The sequence below is a fragment of the Wolffia australiana genome, chromosome 10 (assembly GCF_029677425.1).
Source record: "Wolffia australiana isolate 7733 chromosome 10, ASM2967742v1".
In the NCBI taxonomy this organism is placed as follows: domain Eukaryota; kingdom Viridiplantae; phylum Streptophyta; class Magnoliopsida; order Alismatales; family Araceae; genus Wolffia; species Wolffia australiana.
In genome coordinates this window covers 14,554,024-14,570,947 of record NC_135844.1, presented here as the reverse complement: position 1 = coordinate 14,570,947, position 16,924 = coordinate 14,554,024, and the positions used below count along the sequence as shown (strand labels likewise).

The window sequence follows — 16,924 nt, the reverse complement described above, 5'->3', positions numbered from 1 at the left end:
CCAAGATACTTCCAAGATTGGAGAGCACTTTCTAGCGACATGATGGGTCCATTACCTCTAATTTTAAAAATGGATCCAACATCGCCACACTACTAAAGGTTTGATTGCGCCATAGTAAGATTGGGTACTACATCAACTTAGTATGTACTGCACTGCATGTCATTTGTAATGCATCCCTCTACTCTAATTACAATAATTCCCCTGAATTATGCATAGCGTCTTTGAGGTGGGTTATGAGTGTAGAGACTAACGTTGTAACTTCAGTGATAGATAATTTCTTTATTGAACAAACAAATTCATAACACTCACACAATGGACGGAAGATGCCCACATATTCATCAAGCATCGCCAAGTCATTTTGACGAATGTTTTAGTCCTTTGTTGTCGTCGAGATGAATCGTTGATAAACCAAATTTGGGTTAAATAAGTAATTTTAAAGCTCTCATTTATGCGACAATATTTATAAATTTTTCTTACTTAAAATAAGGTAAGTAAGGGTTGAATCCACAAGGATCAGTTAATGAGACAGTAAATTTCATTTCAAATAATATTTCAAGATAATTATTTTAGGAGGTTTTATATTTTTTTGAGTTTTAGTATTTTTCTAAATAGGAAAATCAATGAAAAAAATGAAAACTAGAAAAAACTATTTTAAATAAATGAAATACATATTAATTTTATTTTAGATAAGTTATAAATATTAAATATGTTTTTTAGTAGATTTTTTAGGGCAATAAATAAGATTTATCATTGAAGAAAACATTCGGTCGCAATTTGTGGGCGATGACCCTCTGCGAGACGGGTAATAGGCTGAAAACACTGTAACTTTTTCGACAGAAGGAATTTTTTAGTGTTTTTTGATGTGTTGGAAATTTTAAAGTCTAGGTTATCCAATTGAATTTTTACCTAAAGAAAAGTGTGAGAAAATGCAAATCAAACATTCAGGGGATCACACAAACCTTGTTGTCACTTCTCCAAAATGAAATTTTTAGTGTAACTTTTGCGACAAAAGGAATTTTTTAGTGTAAATTTTGCCACAAAAGGAATTTTTTAGTTTTTTTTTGTGTTGGAAATTTTAAAGTCTAGGTTATCCAATTGAATTTTTACCTAGAGAAAAATGTGAGAAAATGCAAATCAAACCTTGTTGTCACTTCCCCAAGGGCCAAGAGGTGTTATTTCTCCTAGAATCTTAATCACCCTTGAACTCTCTCTCTCTCTCTCCCAAACTCTTGAACAATAAGATGGATCAAAGAAATCTGATGCACTAGGCTTCCAAAAAGTTGGGAGCATAAATCTAAGAAGAGATAAAAAGAAAGGGAGAAGAGAATAAATATAAGTGCCCTAGCTCTCCCAGCCATTGGATTTAATTTCATGGGTTTGGAGGGCTAGGATTTCTTTATTTCCATCCTAGACCCACGTTACCACCTTTCCAAATTATAGAATGGGCTTTTCAATTCAAATTTTGGGTTAGTTCCACAATTTTTGCCTTTAGTTGACCCGGTCTTTAAGGGTATTTTAATGGGCTTCTAAAGTGGACTTCTTGTGTATTGGGTATCTTCTTATTATCCATTAGATGGCTTCATTTTCTCCTTTCCTCCCATTTGTATCCCAAATCCACCATTGTATCTACCTAAGTCCTTTTTTTTCAAATAAAACTCCAAGAATATGTGAGGAATCCTTAAATGGTGAATAATACTGGTGAAAATATAAAAATATGGTAAAAATAAGTATAAAAACATAATTTTATTGATCTAATTTGATGTTATCAATCATGGAGCCATATTGTAGAGCACTTCTCTCTTGGAAAGAGCGCTCTCTAACATGTCATGCGTGATGTTCCAATGCGTTGGGCAGTCAACCTTTATGTTGTTTGAATTTTGAAGTTCAAATATTTTGCAAAGATCAAAATATTTCTCCATTAGTTGTGTGGAGCCCTAATGGCAATAAAGATGGCTCTCACCTGAGCAACAACTTCAAAAGGTGCAAGTTTGGACATTGTACTATCATCCATGGGTGATTGAAATGGTTGATCGGCATCTAGCAATGCATCTATATGGAAATCCCATGAATGCAGAATACTACTCCCTTCTGCCTCTAGATTACGAATATTCTTCAATCCGTCCTAGACTATGAGGTTGAGGTTGTGGGCGATGCAAAGTACGTGACATTCCATGGTAAATTGAGGATTCATAGTCTTCAATGAATCTACAATGACGGCTACCATATTTTTGTTGTTAGATGCATTGTCTGTAGTAATGGCGCAAAGTGTTGGCTCCATGCCATATTCGTATTCAACTTCCATGATAATCATCGCCAGGCTTGTACCACTATATGATTCTTTGGTTTTTCATAGGCCAAGAAGTAGCTCACAGAGCTTCTAGTGGTTGTCAATCCAATTGGCAGTGCTTCATAGGCAATGTTATTTCGGGATGTCCAAGCATCTACAGTAAGAGAGACACTGTGGACATCATCAAACATGACCATTATTTTTTCTTTCATTTCTATAGACATCCTTTATGTCCTCGCTTTCACAACATCCAGACCAAGGACATCCCCCACCACTTGTGTCCCATAAAGCACAGTCTTCGGAAGGACTTCCCTTTTACTAGTCTCCAAGGCAGATCATTATGGCAGATAAACCTAACAAATTTCTCTCTAGTTTGCTCCACGGTGGAGATGCGTAGGTACAACTTGTTGGAGTGTAAGTCATATTAGAGAAGTGTTATCTGCTTTCAGGAACACCCTTAATGTCATCATGCACTTTACGATGGGCTTTCTCCAGATCTCTCCACAACACATTTGTGCTCATATCTTTATTTTGCTCGATGATGACCTTGTGTGTGGGATTTTGTGTTTGAGAAGTCATATGCTGGTACTCTTCAGGGTAAATTTCTATAAATTGATCCAAAATTTTAGACTGATTGCGCCTTGTGCTTTGGGACGAGTTGTCTGATTTCTATCATGAGGTATTCAGCAGATACTTTCGGCGTAGCCCAAGTAGCGGAATTCAGGATGGTACCCGATGTAGACTCCATTACTCTATTTTTATAACCATGAAAGGAGCATGCATTGGAAAATTCAGAATGAATAACATTTATGAATCAGTTATTCCAAAAAAAAATAGAAATCTCTGGCAGTGGACAAAAATGAATAATAAAAAGATTTACCAAATAAGATTCTGCATTTGAAGCCCTCTATATAGTTTCATTGCATCAAAAGATAAAAGAAAAAATAATTTGTCTTCATAAGAAGAGGGGAAAGTGAGAGGGGTGGAGAGCAAGGGAATGAGAGATGGGTGAAGAGAAAGATAGGGAGCAAGGGAGTGAGAGATGGGTGAAGAGAATGGAGGGAGCAAGGGAGTGAGAGATGGGTGAAGAGAAAGAGAGGGAGCAAGGGAGGGAGAGATGGGTGAAGATAAAGAGAGGGAGTGAGAGTGGGGTGAGTGAGAGATGTGTGAAGAGAAAGAGAGGGAGTGAGAGGGGGGGAGTGAGAGATGTGTTAAGAGAGGGAGGGGGAAAGTGAGAGATGGGTGAAGAGGAAGAGAGGGAGTGGAAGAAGGGGGGGAGTGAGAGAAGGGTGGGGAGATGGGTGAGGAGAAAGAGGGGGAATGCGAGAAGTATGAATAGAAAGAGGGTGTGAGACGGGTGGAAAGGAAGAGAGGGAGTGAAAAGAAGGGGAGGGGGGGTATGAGAGATGTGTTAAGAGAGAAGGGGAAGTGAGGGAGGAGTGAAAAGAGAGAGGGAAGGAGTGATATGGTGCATGGATATGGACGGGACGGTAACTTTTTGTTTGTGGACGAAAAAATTGTCCTGTCCAGGAATTCGGACGTGAAGAATGATCTGCCCATTCATGGACGGGACGATTGTGTCATCCATGGATGGCGGACGGGATGGTTTCTGCTAGAATTTGACACTGCTATGCCATGTGTCAAATTCTGAGTGGCCTAATTCAATGCCTTGTCCCCGACGTGGGACGGGACAGTTTTCGGACGGAACAGGACAGAGACGGAAATATTTAGGACAGGACAAACTCTGGACAGGATGATTTGGACAAACTTCTAAAAATTGGGATGCTGGACAGGAAAATCTTCGTCCAGTCCCCTCCTTTGTCCACATCCCCGACGATCGTGCGCTAACAGCACTACACACTGCACTAAATTGGAACCGACCAGACGATATGCACTTACTCTACTAAAATGACAGGTTTAAAGTCTTGATTAACTGAATGTTAAATTTCTTCAAAATGTGTTAAAGAACTAACAATGCTTATAAAAAACAATATGTTATCGAACTATACTGTTGGGGACTCAAAAACTTAAAATGTTAATTTTCTTCAACATGTGTTAAAGAACTAACAATGCTTATTAAAAAAACAATATATTATCAAACTATACTGTCAGGGACTCAAAAACTTGGAATATTATTTTTCATATGAGGCCAAAGGCCAAAGCGGATATTAGCGTTTGCCCGTCCCGATACCAGTACCGGATGCCGGTATAGGAACGGATGCCGTATCGGATACCGGAAAGTCAATTTTCTGGTATCCGTCCATTCCGATATCCAGATATCGGATATCGGTATCGGATATCGGTTGCTATAGTGTCGATATCCGTCTCGATGTCGGCATCTGTCTTCGTCTCAGGGGGGAGGATGATGACATCGGATATCGGTTGTGGATATCGGTTTTCGATATCCACATCGAAAGTATACTTAAAAATATTATTACTTGATAATTATTCAGCGATTAGATCGATTTATCGTGGGCAAGAGAGTTATGAGAGAACTTTTTAAGAGTTAATACATCACGTTTAATATATACAGCCACACATTTTTATTTTTTTCCATATGGGATAATTGGATTCAGGTTTGGTGTTAAACTCCGAATCCCTTTATCCCATATGGAAGAATATAGAAATTTTCGCTTCTATTTATTGGACGTGTGATAACATATTAAATAATGACTAAATATAAGGGCCAATAAATATAGCGAATATAGATTATAATATAATTTTACCGTTTAATGTAATGTCGGATTCATTTAATATATACAAAGAAAGATTTCTAAATTCGTCCATGTGGAATAACAGGAGTTTACATTAAACTTTGAATCCTGTTATCCCATTTGGAAGAAAATAAAAATTTTAAACTCTACATATTAACTGAGATTCAAACAGAATAAAACCATTTGAATCTTATTTACGTAAGTCATAGCTTGATATTTAAACTGTATTTTTCACTGTCGATACCAGTTCCGATATCGAAAACCAATATCCGGCATCCGGTATCCGTCTCCGACATCCGGATGTCGGAAAACCGATACCCGGTACCCGAGACCCTATTCGTCCTCACGCCCCCCCCCCATATCCGATACCGGTATCCGTCTAACCCCTTCTAGACTGATATCAACCGATATCCGATATCTGATATCAACCGATATCCGATATCTGATATCATCGGTTGTCCGATACCGGATACCGGACGGATATCGGTTGGGCGATTACTAGGCCAGATATATATATATAGGAGCTAACAGCTTCAATGGAGGTCCAGACTGAGAGAATGGCGGGAGAGGATTCCAGATCTCGCTTGAGGGAGACGCTCGGCGAGCTCGACAAGGAAGCGTTCGTTGCCCTCCTCGGCAAGCTCATCGGCGAGACGCGCCATGTTCAGAACAATCCCCCGGAGCTCGTTCCGAAGGAAGATCGCGTCGTCCGCCATGTCCTCGACTCTCTGCTTCCCTACAGCACCACTCCACCGCCGGGCGCCGCCGGCGGTCCTCTCGTTGTCAGTCACGTCAGCTATGTCGACGGCAGGGGTAACCTCATCGTCGAGTACCCTGGCTCCGACAATGATCGGATTCTGTCGTTCGTTGGATGCCACATGGACGTCGTCCCCGCGAATCCCGAAGATTGGGTTAGATTTGATTAGAAGGAACTTGATTCGGCGATTTGATGATTCCTGTTGTCTGGAGTTTGTTTTTTTATTCTTATTTTTGATAGGCAGGTTTTTATGTTCGATTATTATCTTTGATTTCTATATTTGATTGGCGGGAGTTTGATGTCTGATCTTTGTCTTTGATTGGCAGGATTTTGATGTCTGATTCCTATCTTTGATTTTCTGGATCTTGATGTTTGATTCTTCTCTATGTTTGGCAAGATTTTTGGTGCTTGTTTTTATCGTTGAATCTTATCTTTGATTGGCAGGATTTTGGTGTTTGATTGGTATCTTTGATTGGCAGGATTTGGTTTTGATTGGTATCTTTGATTGGCAGGATTTGGTGTTTGATTGGTATCTTTGGTTGACAGGATTTTGGTGTTTGATCGTTATCTTTGAAAATTATCTCTGATTGGCTAGACTTTAGTGTTTGACTGTTATTTTTTAGTCTTCTATTTGATTGGCAGGATTTTGATGTTTGATTCTTATCTTTATCTGGCAGGATTTTAGTGTTTGATCGTTATCTTTGAATCTTTCTTTGATTGGCGGGATTTTGATGTTTGATTCTTATCTTTTTTTTGCTTTATCTCAGTCTTTGATCGTTGTCTGTGAATCTTATCTTTGTTGTCAGGATTTTGATTTTTGATTGTTATCTTTGAATCTTATCTTTGAGTGGCAGGATTTGGGTGTTTGATTCTTATATTTGAATTTTATCTTTGACTGGCAGGATTTTGATCCCTTTTCGCTGAGTGTGGAGGGGGATCAGCTGAGGGGGCGAGGTACAACAGACTGCTTAGGCCATGTGGCGCTTGTGACGGAGCTCATGAAGAGATTAGGGCAGAATAAGCCAGTTTTGAAGTCCACCATTGTTGCAGTGTTCATCGCTAATGAGGAGAATTCGTCTGAGTCTGGGATCGGAGTGGACATGCTCGTCAAAGATGGCCTTCTGGAAAAACTCAAGAAAGGCCCTCTGTGAGTCAATAATTCAAAATTTATTAATTTATCCAATGTTTTATACTCTGTTCAATTCTGATGCTTGGTTTCATGGAAAGAGACACGGAGATGTTAACTCGTGTAATGAAATAAATAAATCCGAAATCAAAACCCTTAATATTTCCACTGGAAGTAGAAATGATTCGTCAGATGTTCGTTTAAGAAATCCTAGCTTTGGTCTACTTTATTGCATTATTTATTTGTTTGTTCAGCCAAAAATATATAGTTCAACATTTTATCTATTTAGTGGGTGAGCTAAGAATTTTCTTAAAAGATTAGGTATAAGAAATTCTCATGGTGTTCTACCAATTTTAAAAGTTTCAAGTAAAAATTATTTCATATGACCCAATTACAATCTGTTCAAAGTTGCTATTTCTCCATAAACATCAATTTTTTCTTTTCTTCTTCTTTTTTAACCTTTTCCGCTCAGTCTGAGAATGAAAATCAATGCCGTTTTCAGAGGATATTCAGCTCGATATCTTTCAATGATTCTCATTGCAATGAATTTTTAATTAAACAACGAAAATTAAAATATCTCATAATTGTGTGTGAAATATTTTATAGATTTTGGATTGATACAGCCGACAAGCATCCTTGCATTGGCACTGGAGGTATGATTGCCTGGAGGCTCAGAGCCACTGGGAAACTATTCCACAGCGGTCTTCCACACAAGGTGGGTACTCTTGAAATCCTCTCATTGTCATTGAATTTTTACTGCTTGCTCGGGGCATCGTTGATCGAACAAGATTAATTTTCAAGTTCTGGGAAGGTCACCTACTTTGTGTGATCTCCCCTATCCTTATTTCAAAAAAAAAAAAAGGATTAATTTCCAAGTTTTTAGCCTAACCAAGAGATGCTGATGAATGTGAGAAGGACAATGACAATGGTGATGCCGATGGAAATGTCAATCTCGATGACAATGATAATGACGGTGTCCAAGGGCTGTCAATGTTTTCATAGTTTTCATCCATCAGTCGATGAATCATCATCGTCTTCTGGTTTCTGGGAACCATCATTGTCATTTTCATCAATAGATATCCAAGCCAAGATAGATCATTTAATCATGCCAGCGTCATCATTATCTTGTTTCTAATGGCCTTCGTCATCACTGTCATCTATTGGTTGACGACAAATTGTCATCGTTATCGACTTAATATTTCCAAGAGCCTTCATCATCATCCAGCATTTCCAAGCTAAGATAGCGCATTTTAACATTTCATTTTCGTCATCCTCGTCGATTTGCCAAGAGTCGCCGTCATGATCATTGTCATTCATCGTTCTGAGCTTTGAGCACTTAAGATTGACTATCACTGTTATTGTCATCCAGTTTCTTAGGGCCACCATTGTTATCATCATCTGTTTGTTGATGATGAATCGCCATTATCATTGTCATTCATGCTAACCGCACATGAATGACGATGGAGATGGCGATGACGACAACAACGATGAAATTTAGGGATTGCTAAACCTTAGTTTCGAGCAGAAATTAGACATGCTAAACACTCACCTCTAGTGGGGGCACAGGCGGTGAACCCAATGGAACTGGCCATGGAAGCTCTCAAAGAAATTCAGTCCCGATTTTATAAAGACTTCCCTCCTCATCCAATGGAATCTGTGTATGGGTTTGCTACTCCATCAACAATGAAACCAACGCAATGGAGCTGTAAGTTATTTCATCTGATTTTCAATGAGCAACTTTACAAAATCCGCATTATTTGATCTGATTTTCAATGAGCGATCCCAGATCCAGGAGGTGGAATCAGCCAGATCCCTGGCGAATGCACGATCTCTGGAGATGTCAGGTATTATTCTATTTTTTTCTCGGCTTGATTATTCTTAATTTCAGCTGATAACCTAAAAATCGTGCGCCATCCGATAATTATTTTGTGATTTTCCTTCACGTCTACTATTTTTATCTATGATACGTTTCCCTTATTAGAATTTTTTGCATGCCTCGTCCATCAATTATGTGGCATTTCATAATTGAATGAAGATGAGAAATTGATTATCAAGTTGTTGGCTTTTTGCAGGTTGACTCCCTTCTACAGGCAAGTGCTTTCTTTCTACTTAATCTGTCTTTATTACAGCTGTGAAAGAGTTCATCCTCGATCACTTCTCTTTAACTCTCAATCAAAATTATACCATTGATTATTCTAATTTATGCAACTGATATATTATGCATATCCTTGTTTACCCATGTTTATCTTCCATCTATATGTTTATACATATATCTCTACCACCAACGCTCTCTTGCTCACACACAAACACACTCTATCTCTTCTCTCTCTCACACATGCAAACAAACGCACACACGGTTCTCTCTCACACACATACACACACTCTCACATACCCAAATAAGCACGCATAATCTTCTCTCTCCCTTACTAACACTCTCTCTTCTCTTTTTCTCTAACACACTCACAGACATACGCACACAAACACTATTTTCTCTCTTCTCTCTCTCTTTCTCTCTTTCTCTCTTTCTCTCTTTCTCTCTTTCTCTCTTTCTCTCTTTCTCTCTTTCTCTTCTTTCTCTCTAATACACTCTTTTTCTTCTCTTTCTCTCTAATACACACAGAAACAATCTCTTTCTTTTCTGTTTCTCTCTAACACACACAAGCACCTTTTCCCTTCTCGCTCTCTCTCCTCTCACACGCACACAAATACTCACACTCTCCCATGCACTCTTCTCTCTCTCTCTCTCTCTGTGATCTCTCTTCGCTCACTGGTACTCTTAATAACCGTCACTTTCCAGCCCGGAAGATGTGGTGAGAAAACTGCAGGAGTACGTGGACAATATAAACACCAACGTAGAGAAGCTCGACACGCGAGGCCCGGTCTCGAGATATTGTCTTCCAGATGAAAATTTGTCCGGCAGGTTTTATTCTTCTCCATTTCCCCAATTCATGGCCTCCAATTCTCGTCAACTTGAATAGTTGCATACAGTTTCATGTTAATCTCTTCGATCAGATTTTCCTTGATCCCATCATTTTAAATATTTAAAGATTTATATTTTTTATGATTGTAATCAAAGCCTGCTTTTTTCTCATACATTTCTAATGCATACCCATAAATAAATCTTGTTGATATAGCGTTATTTCTGTTCAATCTCCCTTTCCGTATATTATAATTTATGGGCTCATTCATCTTTTCATTGAATCTTTAGTATATTGCGTCATGATTTAACAATCGATCATCAAAATGCAAAAAGGGTGGAGATTACTTTCCATGAGGCGATGACGTCGGGGGTGGCTTGCAACCTCGACTCGAAGGGCTACCACGTCCTATGCAAGGCCACCGAGGAGGTGGTGGGCCATGTCAAACCCTACTCGATCACCGGCACCCTTCCCTTGATCAGAGACCTCCAGGTCCTCATCCAAGTCACCATCATCGTCATATCCATCATTATTATCTTCATCATCAACTTATGCATTGTTCATCTTCTTTAATCATCACACCGTCATAAGAATCATTAACATCATGAAAATCATGATCTATATCATCATTATTAATCACCGCAGCATCATAAGAATCGTCATCAATCATGATAATCATCATAGAACCATGATCGTCGTCATCATTAAGCATTCCACCATTGTAGTAACCTTTGTCATCATAAAAATCATGATCATAATCATCGTTTATCATCACATCGAAATAAGAATCATGATCTGTATCATCATTATTAAGCATCACATTATCATAAGAATCATTACATGATCTGTGTCATCACATTACCATGACCATCTCCATTGTCAAGCATCACACCACGTAGTAAACCTTTATCATCATAAAAATCATGATCCTAATCATCGTTAATCATCGCATCACTCGGTAGCATCATTATTAAGCATCATGTCATCATAAGAATGATGATCATGATCATCATTGTTAGTTTACACATCATCATAGAACCATGATCATTATCATCATCATTAATATTCACACCACCATGCTACGATTATCAGTATCGCAATTAACATCATAAGTATCATTATTATCTGCGGCATCATCATCAAATGAATCATTATCATCAACATATCATCGTTTATCATCATCATCTGCCTCTGTTTTTCCTTCCCAACAATCTCTCATCTCTCATATCATCGCCCTCTCAACATCTTCTTTATCCACTGAACACCCTTCAGCGAGTATACCATCTACTCTTGCATGTTCATAAACTCGTTAACATTCAAGTAAGACATCATCTCTCTCTCATCCTCTCTTGCATGTGTAAGCAGGACGAGGGATTCGACGTCCAGACGACGGGATACGGTAAGATTTTCATCTCCTTCATCCGATCATACACCATTAAGCTGAACCTCTGCGTGCAGGATTAATGTCAACTTACCATGCAAAGAACGAGTACTGTCTCCTAACCGACATGTGCCAAGGCTACCTGGTCTTCGTCAGCATCATCTCCCAGCTCGAAGCCGCAGGTATAAATTAAAAATATATAAATAAAAAAAGAGAATAAACTGAGATCGCCTATTTTAATTAGTAGAGTTGGATATTTCTCAAGCCGGCAGAGAATATAGTAGGTAGGTGTTATGCACACTAAATAAGAAGCGCATACGTAGCTATGCGTATGGGCCTGTATGTACAACTCAGTGGGAGGCGGCGGCCGCGGTGGTGGTTGGAAACTCAGTCTTGGAGAGGGGGGAGGAGGGGGCGGACGAGCTGGGTACGGTGGCGGAGACGGCGGCGGTGGTAGTGGATCTTCCACAGGCCGTGGCCGAGCACCACCGCCGAGTATATGCCGTGCGTTATCATCGGCGCCAGCATGTTCCCCGTCTGGTTAACAAAGACACGGCAAGTTTTAGAGAGAGAGAGCAAATTTTAGAGAGAGAATAGGGTAGGAGAGCAAGTTTCAGAGAGAATAATTGGAGAGCAAACTTTAGAGAGAGAATAGGGTAGGAGAGCAAGTTTTAGAGAGAATAATTGGAGAGCAAATTTTAGAAGAGAGAATAGGGTAGGAGAGCAAGTTTTAGAGAGAGAATAGGGTAGGAGAGCAAGTTTTAGAGAGAATAATTGGAGAGCAAACTTTAGAGAGAGAATAGGGTAGGAGAGCAAGTTTTAGAGAGAATAATTGGAGAGCAAACTTGAGAAAAGAGAAGAGGGTCGGAGAGCAAGGTTTAGAGAGAGAATAGGGTAGGAGAGCAAGTTTTAGAGAGAATAATTGGAGAGCAAACTTTAGAGAGAGAATAGGGTAGGAGAGCAAGTTTTAGAGAGAATAATTGGAGAGCAAATTTTAGAAGAGAGAATAGGGTAGGAGAGCAAGTTTTAGAGAGAGAATAGGGTAGGAGAGCAAGTTTTAGGGAGAGAATGGGGTAGGAGAGCAAGTTTTAGAGAGAATAATTGGAGAGCAAACTTTAGAGAGAGAATAGGGTAGGAGAGCAAGTTTTAGGGAGAGAATGGGGTAGGAGAGCAAGTTTTAGAGAGAATAATTGGAGAGCAAACTTTAGAGAGAGAATAGGGTAGGAGAGCAAGTTTTAGGAGAGAATGGGGTAGGAGAGCAAGTTTTAGAGAGAATAATTGGAGAGCAAACTTTAGAGAGAGAATAGGGTAGGAGAGCAAATTTTAGAGAATAATTAGAGTGGGCGAGCAAATTTTAGAGAGAGGGGGTGGGGGTTTTGGAGGGAGAGAGAGAAGCAGACAAAGTTTTAGAGAGAGGAAATGAAAAGGTCCTAGTAGGTCAAGTTTTAGAGAGATAAAGGAGAAAGACAGGTGAAGAGAGTAATGGAGAGGTTTTAGAGAGAGAAGTGGAGCATGTTTTGGATGAAGAGAATGAGAAGTCGAGAAAATTATGCGGGGAGATAAATAGGAGTGAGTTTTGTAGAGTAAAACAGGAAAAACCAACGTAAAGCAAGTTTTAGAGAGAGAGAGTAGAACAGAGAGGAATAGAGATTTTAGAGAGAGAAGTGGAGCATGTTTTGGAGGGAGGCAAAGAGGAGCCGAGAAGTTTTGGACCAAGAAAATCGGAACGGTATTTTGGAGGGAGAAAACAAGAAAAATCAAAGCAGTGCACGGCTTAGAGAGAGACAGTAATTGAGAGAGAGAGTAGCAGACAGTGATTGAGAGACTTATGGAGGCGCAGTGAGAGTGAAGGAGATAAGAGAGAATGAGAGCAGTTTAACAGAATTTTAGAAAGAGGAGCGGGAAAATTTTAGAGAGAGAGAACGAGAGAAACCAGACGAGTTTCAGAGAGAGAGAGAGGAGACAAGACAGGAAGAAAGAGAAAGATGGAGTAGCACCTTGATAGAGAGAGTCACAGAGACGCAAAGTGGGTTATAGATAGAACAAAGGAGAGAGAAGCAGAGCAAGTTTTAGAGCGAGAATGAATGAGAGAGCCGTAGACATGCAGCACGAGTTTTAGGAGAGAAGCAAAGCAAGTCTTAGTGAGAGAAATAAGAAATAAGAGCAAGTCAAAGAGGCCACGGTCAAGTTTGAGAGAGAGGAAAAGAGGCAGAAAGACAGTCTCAGAGAGAGGCAAAACGAACTTTAGAATTTTGATATAGAGAATAGGAGAGAGAGAGAGAGAGAAAACAGAGAGCACGGCAAGTTTTAGAGAGAAGCAGAGAGAGAAACCGAGCCAGTTTTAGAGAGAGAAGGTCAAGGATTGCACCTGAATCCACTCAAATCCGAGGTAGAGCGCGAGGAGTCCTTCAAGCAGAGGCGAATAAATCTTCTTCAGCTGCCTCCTCTCGTACCACGCTGCCCAACCAACCAAACCCACCATCTCAGTTCCACCACGTATACTCGTAGTGCGAGAAAAGAAGAGAGAGAAAGAATCGAGAGAGAGAAAAAAGAGAGACAGAAAGAAGAGAGAGTGAAGAGAGGAAGAAGAGGGAGAAAGAAATAATAGAGAGAAAAATAATGGAGACAGAGAGAGAGAGAGAAAGTAGATTAAAAAAAGAGAGACAGAAAGAAGAGAGAGTGAAGAGAGGAAGAAGAGGGAGAAAGAAATAATAGAGAGAAAAAAGAAGAGAGAGAAATAATGGACAGAGAGAGAGAGAGAGTAGATAAAAAAAGAGAGACAGAAAGAAGAGAGAGATAAGAGAAAAAATAGCGACAGAAAGAAGAGAGGAAGAAGAGAGAAAAATGAGATAAAAACGAGAGACAGAAAGAAGAGAGAAATAATAGGGAGAGATAAGAGAAAAAATAGCGACAGAAAGAAGAGAGTGAAGAGAGGAAGAAGAGAGAGAAATGAGATAAAAACGAGGGACAGAAAGAAGAGAGAAATAATAGGGAGAGATAAGAGAAAAAATAGCGACAGAAAGAAGAGAGAGTGAAGAAAGGAAGAAGAGAGAGAAATGAGATAAAATAACGACAGAAAGAAGAGAGAGTGAAGAGAGCAAGAAGAGAGAAAGAGGAGAGAGAAACAGAAAAAAAAGACTAAGAGAGACAGAGAGGAAGAGTGAAGAGAGGGAGAAGAGAGAAAAAGATAAAAAAAGAGAGACCGAAAGAAGAGAGAGTGAGGAGAGAGAAAAAGACAAAAAAAGAGAGACCGAAAGAAGAGAGAGTGAAGAGAAAGAAATTAGAGAGAAAAGGACAGAAAAAGAGAGAGAGAAGGAAGAGAGGGTGAAGAGAGAGAAACAAGGGAGAAAAAGACAGAAAAGAGAGAGAGAGAAGAGAGAGAAAGAACCAGCGAAGAGCTTCTTCATGTCTTCCCGGCCGGCGCGATTCCTGAGCACGGGCGCGACGACGTAGGTGGGGTCTTTGGGCGTTGTCGCCACGTAGTAGAGCGATCCCGTCAACGCCGCCGTCGTCGCCGCCGCGAACGCCTGGGCGAACGGGACGAACACCGGCAGCATCCCCGTCTACGTCCATACGAACGATCAGATGACGAACCGATGACGTACCACACGACGATCAGATGACGGGTTGGACGACGTACCAGAGACGCGATCCCGTGGGCGTCCTTCATCAGATCCGTGCTCCTCAAGAACACGTCCGCCAACGATCCCTGCCCCAAAAACACAACAATTCAACATCCACAAATTCCCAATAATTCCGGTTTTTCTTATCGATCTGTTCCTAGAACGCAATTCTAATCCAATTTTCCGGGTTTTTCTTTTCTGATCGATCTGTTCCAAGAACACAATTCTAATCCAATTTTCCGGGTTTTGCTTTTTTGACCGATCTGTTCCTAGAACGCAATTCCAACCCAATTTTAAGGGTTTTTTTCTTCGATCGATCTGTTCCTAGAACGCAATTCTAATCCAATTTTCCGGGGTTTGTTATTGATCGATCGCTTCGCTTCCTAGAACGCAATTCTTTGCCAATTTTCCGGGTTTTTTTTTGATCGATCGCTCCCTAGAACGCAATTCTAATCCAATTATCCCTGCTTTTCTGTTTATATCGATCGCTTTCTCAAATGCAATTCTAATCCAACTTTTCAGGTTTTTTATTTATTTGGTTTCTGACCTGGATCGCGGCGCGGTAGAACAGCCCCTCCCCGACCGAGCTCGCGGATACGATCAGCAGAAACTGCGGAAGAATTTTTTTTAGCTTGATTTCAGAGCTCGATCGAGAAAGAAGAAGCAGAATTTCTAGGAAGAAGAAGAAGAAGATCACCTGCCACGGGGACATGCCGTAGAAGAAGCTCCGGAGTTCTTCGTCCTCCACGTCCCTGATCGCCCGAGCGTAGGGCGAGTGCTTCACCACTTCGTCCTGGAGAAGAAGCAAAATTCATGGCGGTTTCTCGCCAATGATCAAGAACAGACGAATCGCAAGAGGAAGGGAAACCTACATCAAGGATGAACAGTAGCGCCATGATCGGGGGCGCGGCGTAGCCGAGACCTTCCACGATCGCGTTCAACGAGAATTGAAATCCCCCCGCGGGATCGACTCCGGTCACCGAACAGATCACGTTCCCCGCCATCGCCATCGCCCCGTACACTCCTGCAAACCAAAAAAAACGAAAATTCGGATCGAAATTCGGATCAAAATCGATCGCAGATCTTGAAACCCCAGAAAATTGGGGGAAAAATTCCTACCGATTCCATAGCTCAGCCGGACGATCGCCTCGAGCTTCTCCCAGACAGCGCCGTCCGCTTCCCCGCGGGAGAAGCTCCGCTCGATGACGGACGACGAGGATGACGAACCGGACGCCGGCGCGGGGGAGATCTCCATGGCGGCGCCGCCGAATCTGGAATCTCCTCCCGAGATTCTCTCCACGGTATCTCCGCCGCCTTCCGCCGCCGCCTTCACCGCGCTGCGCCGCCATGGCTGCCGCCGTCGAAGCTTCTGGAAGCTCGCCGCCGGCGAGGAGGACGACGGTCTGAAGCTCGGGCAGGACGAAGAGGACGAGGCGGATGACGTACACGTGGAAGAAGGAGAGAGGCGGAGCAACGATAGGCTTCGCGAGAGCTCCATCTTCCCTGAATCGCCATAGCCACGAGCTTCGTCCTCCCCTTTCATACCGTAGGAGGAGGTCAGTGGAGTCCACGGATAAGCCCTCCCGACCGTCCGATCCGCCCCGTCCCCGTCGATGATCGAACAAGACCATCTCAGCCGTCCGTTTATCTCCTGACGTGGCCGCGACTGAATGGACTCCGCCCCGCCTTGAAATTCTCTGAACCAGTAGTCGCGCCCCACGTGGACTCCAGATAACGAGGATGGTGACCTGGCATGATGGGAGCGAATGAGACGTCGACACGTCAGCTGGTGAAAGTCAAGTGGCCGGGTTTGGAAAATCTACGCCGGTTTTATCCGCGGGAGGATTAAAAAATGTGGGAAATACAAAAAAATCTTTCCGTTGTTTGAAATCTGAACCGTAGAATATAAAGCGAAATTTGAAAATTATTGACCGTCCGATCCAGGCGAGGGGATGCGAGGACCGTCGGATGAGACGGAGTTTTCGCGGTACGAGGGTAGGTGACGTGTTGCGCATCCGGCTCCGGCTGTGGATCTCGGTGAGCCACGTCGACGGTCCGGTTTAATGGGCCAGTTTGGGCCCAAAACGAACTTTTAGGCCCAATATTCTTGGCTTAAAA

The 16,924-nt window shown here is 41.4% G+C and overlaps 2 protein-coding genes across 2 annotated transcripts; one reads left to right on the top strand and one right to left on the bottom strand.

Annotated features, from left to right (window-relative positions):
• The first annotated feature begins 5,535 nt into the window (after nt 1–5,535).
• On the top strand, nt 5,536–11,447 carry LOC144708897 (Peptidase M20/M25/M40 family protein). Its single transcript, XM_078582355.1, has 10 exons — nt 5,536–5,912; nt 6,661–6,905; nt 7,491–7,599; nt 8,451–8,589; nt 8,671–8,728; nt 8,957–8,974; nt 9,682–9,804; nt 10,138–10,294; nt 11,168–11,201; nt 11,261–11,447. The coding sequence occupies exons 1-10, from the start codon at nt 5,538–5,540 to the stop codon at nt 11,374–11,376; spliced, it is 1,374 nt and encodes a 457-aa protein (XP_078438481.1). The 5' UTR covers nt 5,536–5,537; the 3' UTR covers nt 11,377–11,447.
• LOC144708898 (uncharacterized) lies at nt 11,369–16,364 on the bottom strand. The gene is made up of 8 exons (XM_078582356.1): nt 15,926–16,364; nt 15,679–15,830; nt 15,504–15,599; nt 15,354–15,416; nt 14,824–14,892; nt 14,572–14,746; nt 13,552–13,640; nt 11,369–11,720 (listed from the first exon to the last, which is right to left on the bottom strand). The coding sequence occupies exons 1-8, from the start codon at nt 16,347–16,349 to the stop codon at nt 11,571–11,573; spliced, it is 1,218 nt and encodes a 405-aa protein (XP_078438482.1). The 5' UTR covers nt 16,350–16,364; the 3' UTR covers nt 11,369–11,570.
• Nucleotides 16,365–16,924: the final 560 nt, after the last annotated feature.

Bases quoted from the DNA above. Each gene is read 5' to 3' on its own strand.
- LOC144708897 (XM_078582355.1), top strand. From the start codon at position 5,538: ATGGAGGTCCAGACTGAGAGAATGGCGGGAGAGGATTCCAGATCTCGC. The intron at 6,906-7,490 runs GTGAGTCAATAA...AATATTTTATAG, and splicing joins AAACTCAAGAAAGGCCCTCT to ATTTTGGATTGATACAGCCG. The intron at 11,202-11,260 runs GTAAGATTTTCA...CTCTGCGTGCAG, and splicing joins CGTCCAGACGACGGGATACG to GATTAATGTCAACTTACCAT.
- LOC144708898 (XM_078582356.1), bottom strand. From the start codon at position 16,349: ATGAAAGGGGAGGACGAAGCTCGTGGCTATGGCGATTCAGGGAAGATG. The intron at 15,831-15,925 runs GTAGGAATTTTT...TTTGGTTTGCAG, and splicing joins CCGGCTGAGCTATGGAATCG to GAGTGTACGGGGCGATGGCG. The intron at 14,747-14,823 runs GTACGTCGTCCA...GTATGGACGTAG, and splicing joins CCCACGGGATCGCGTCTCTG to ACGGGGATGCTGCCGGTGTT.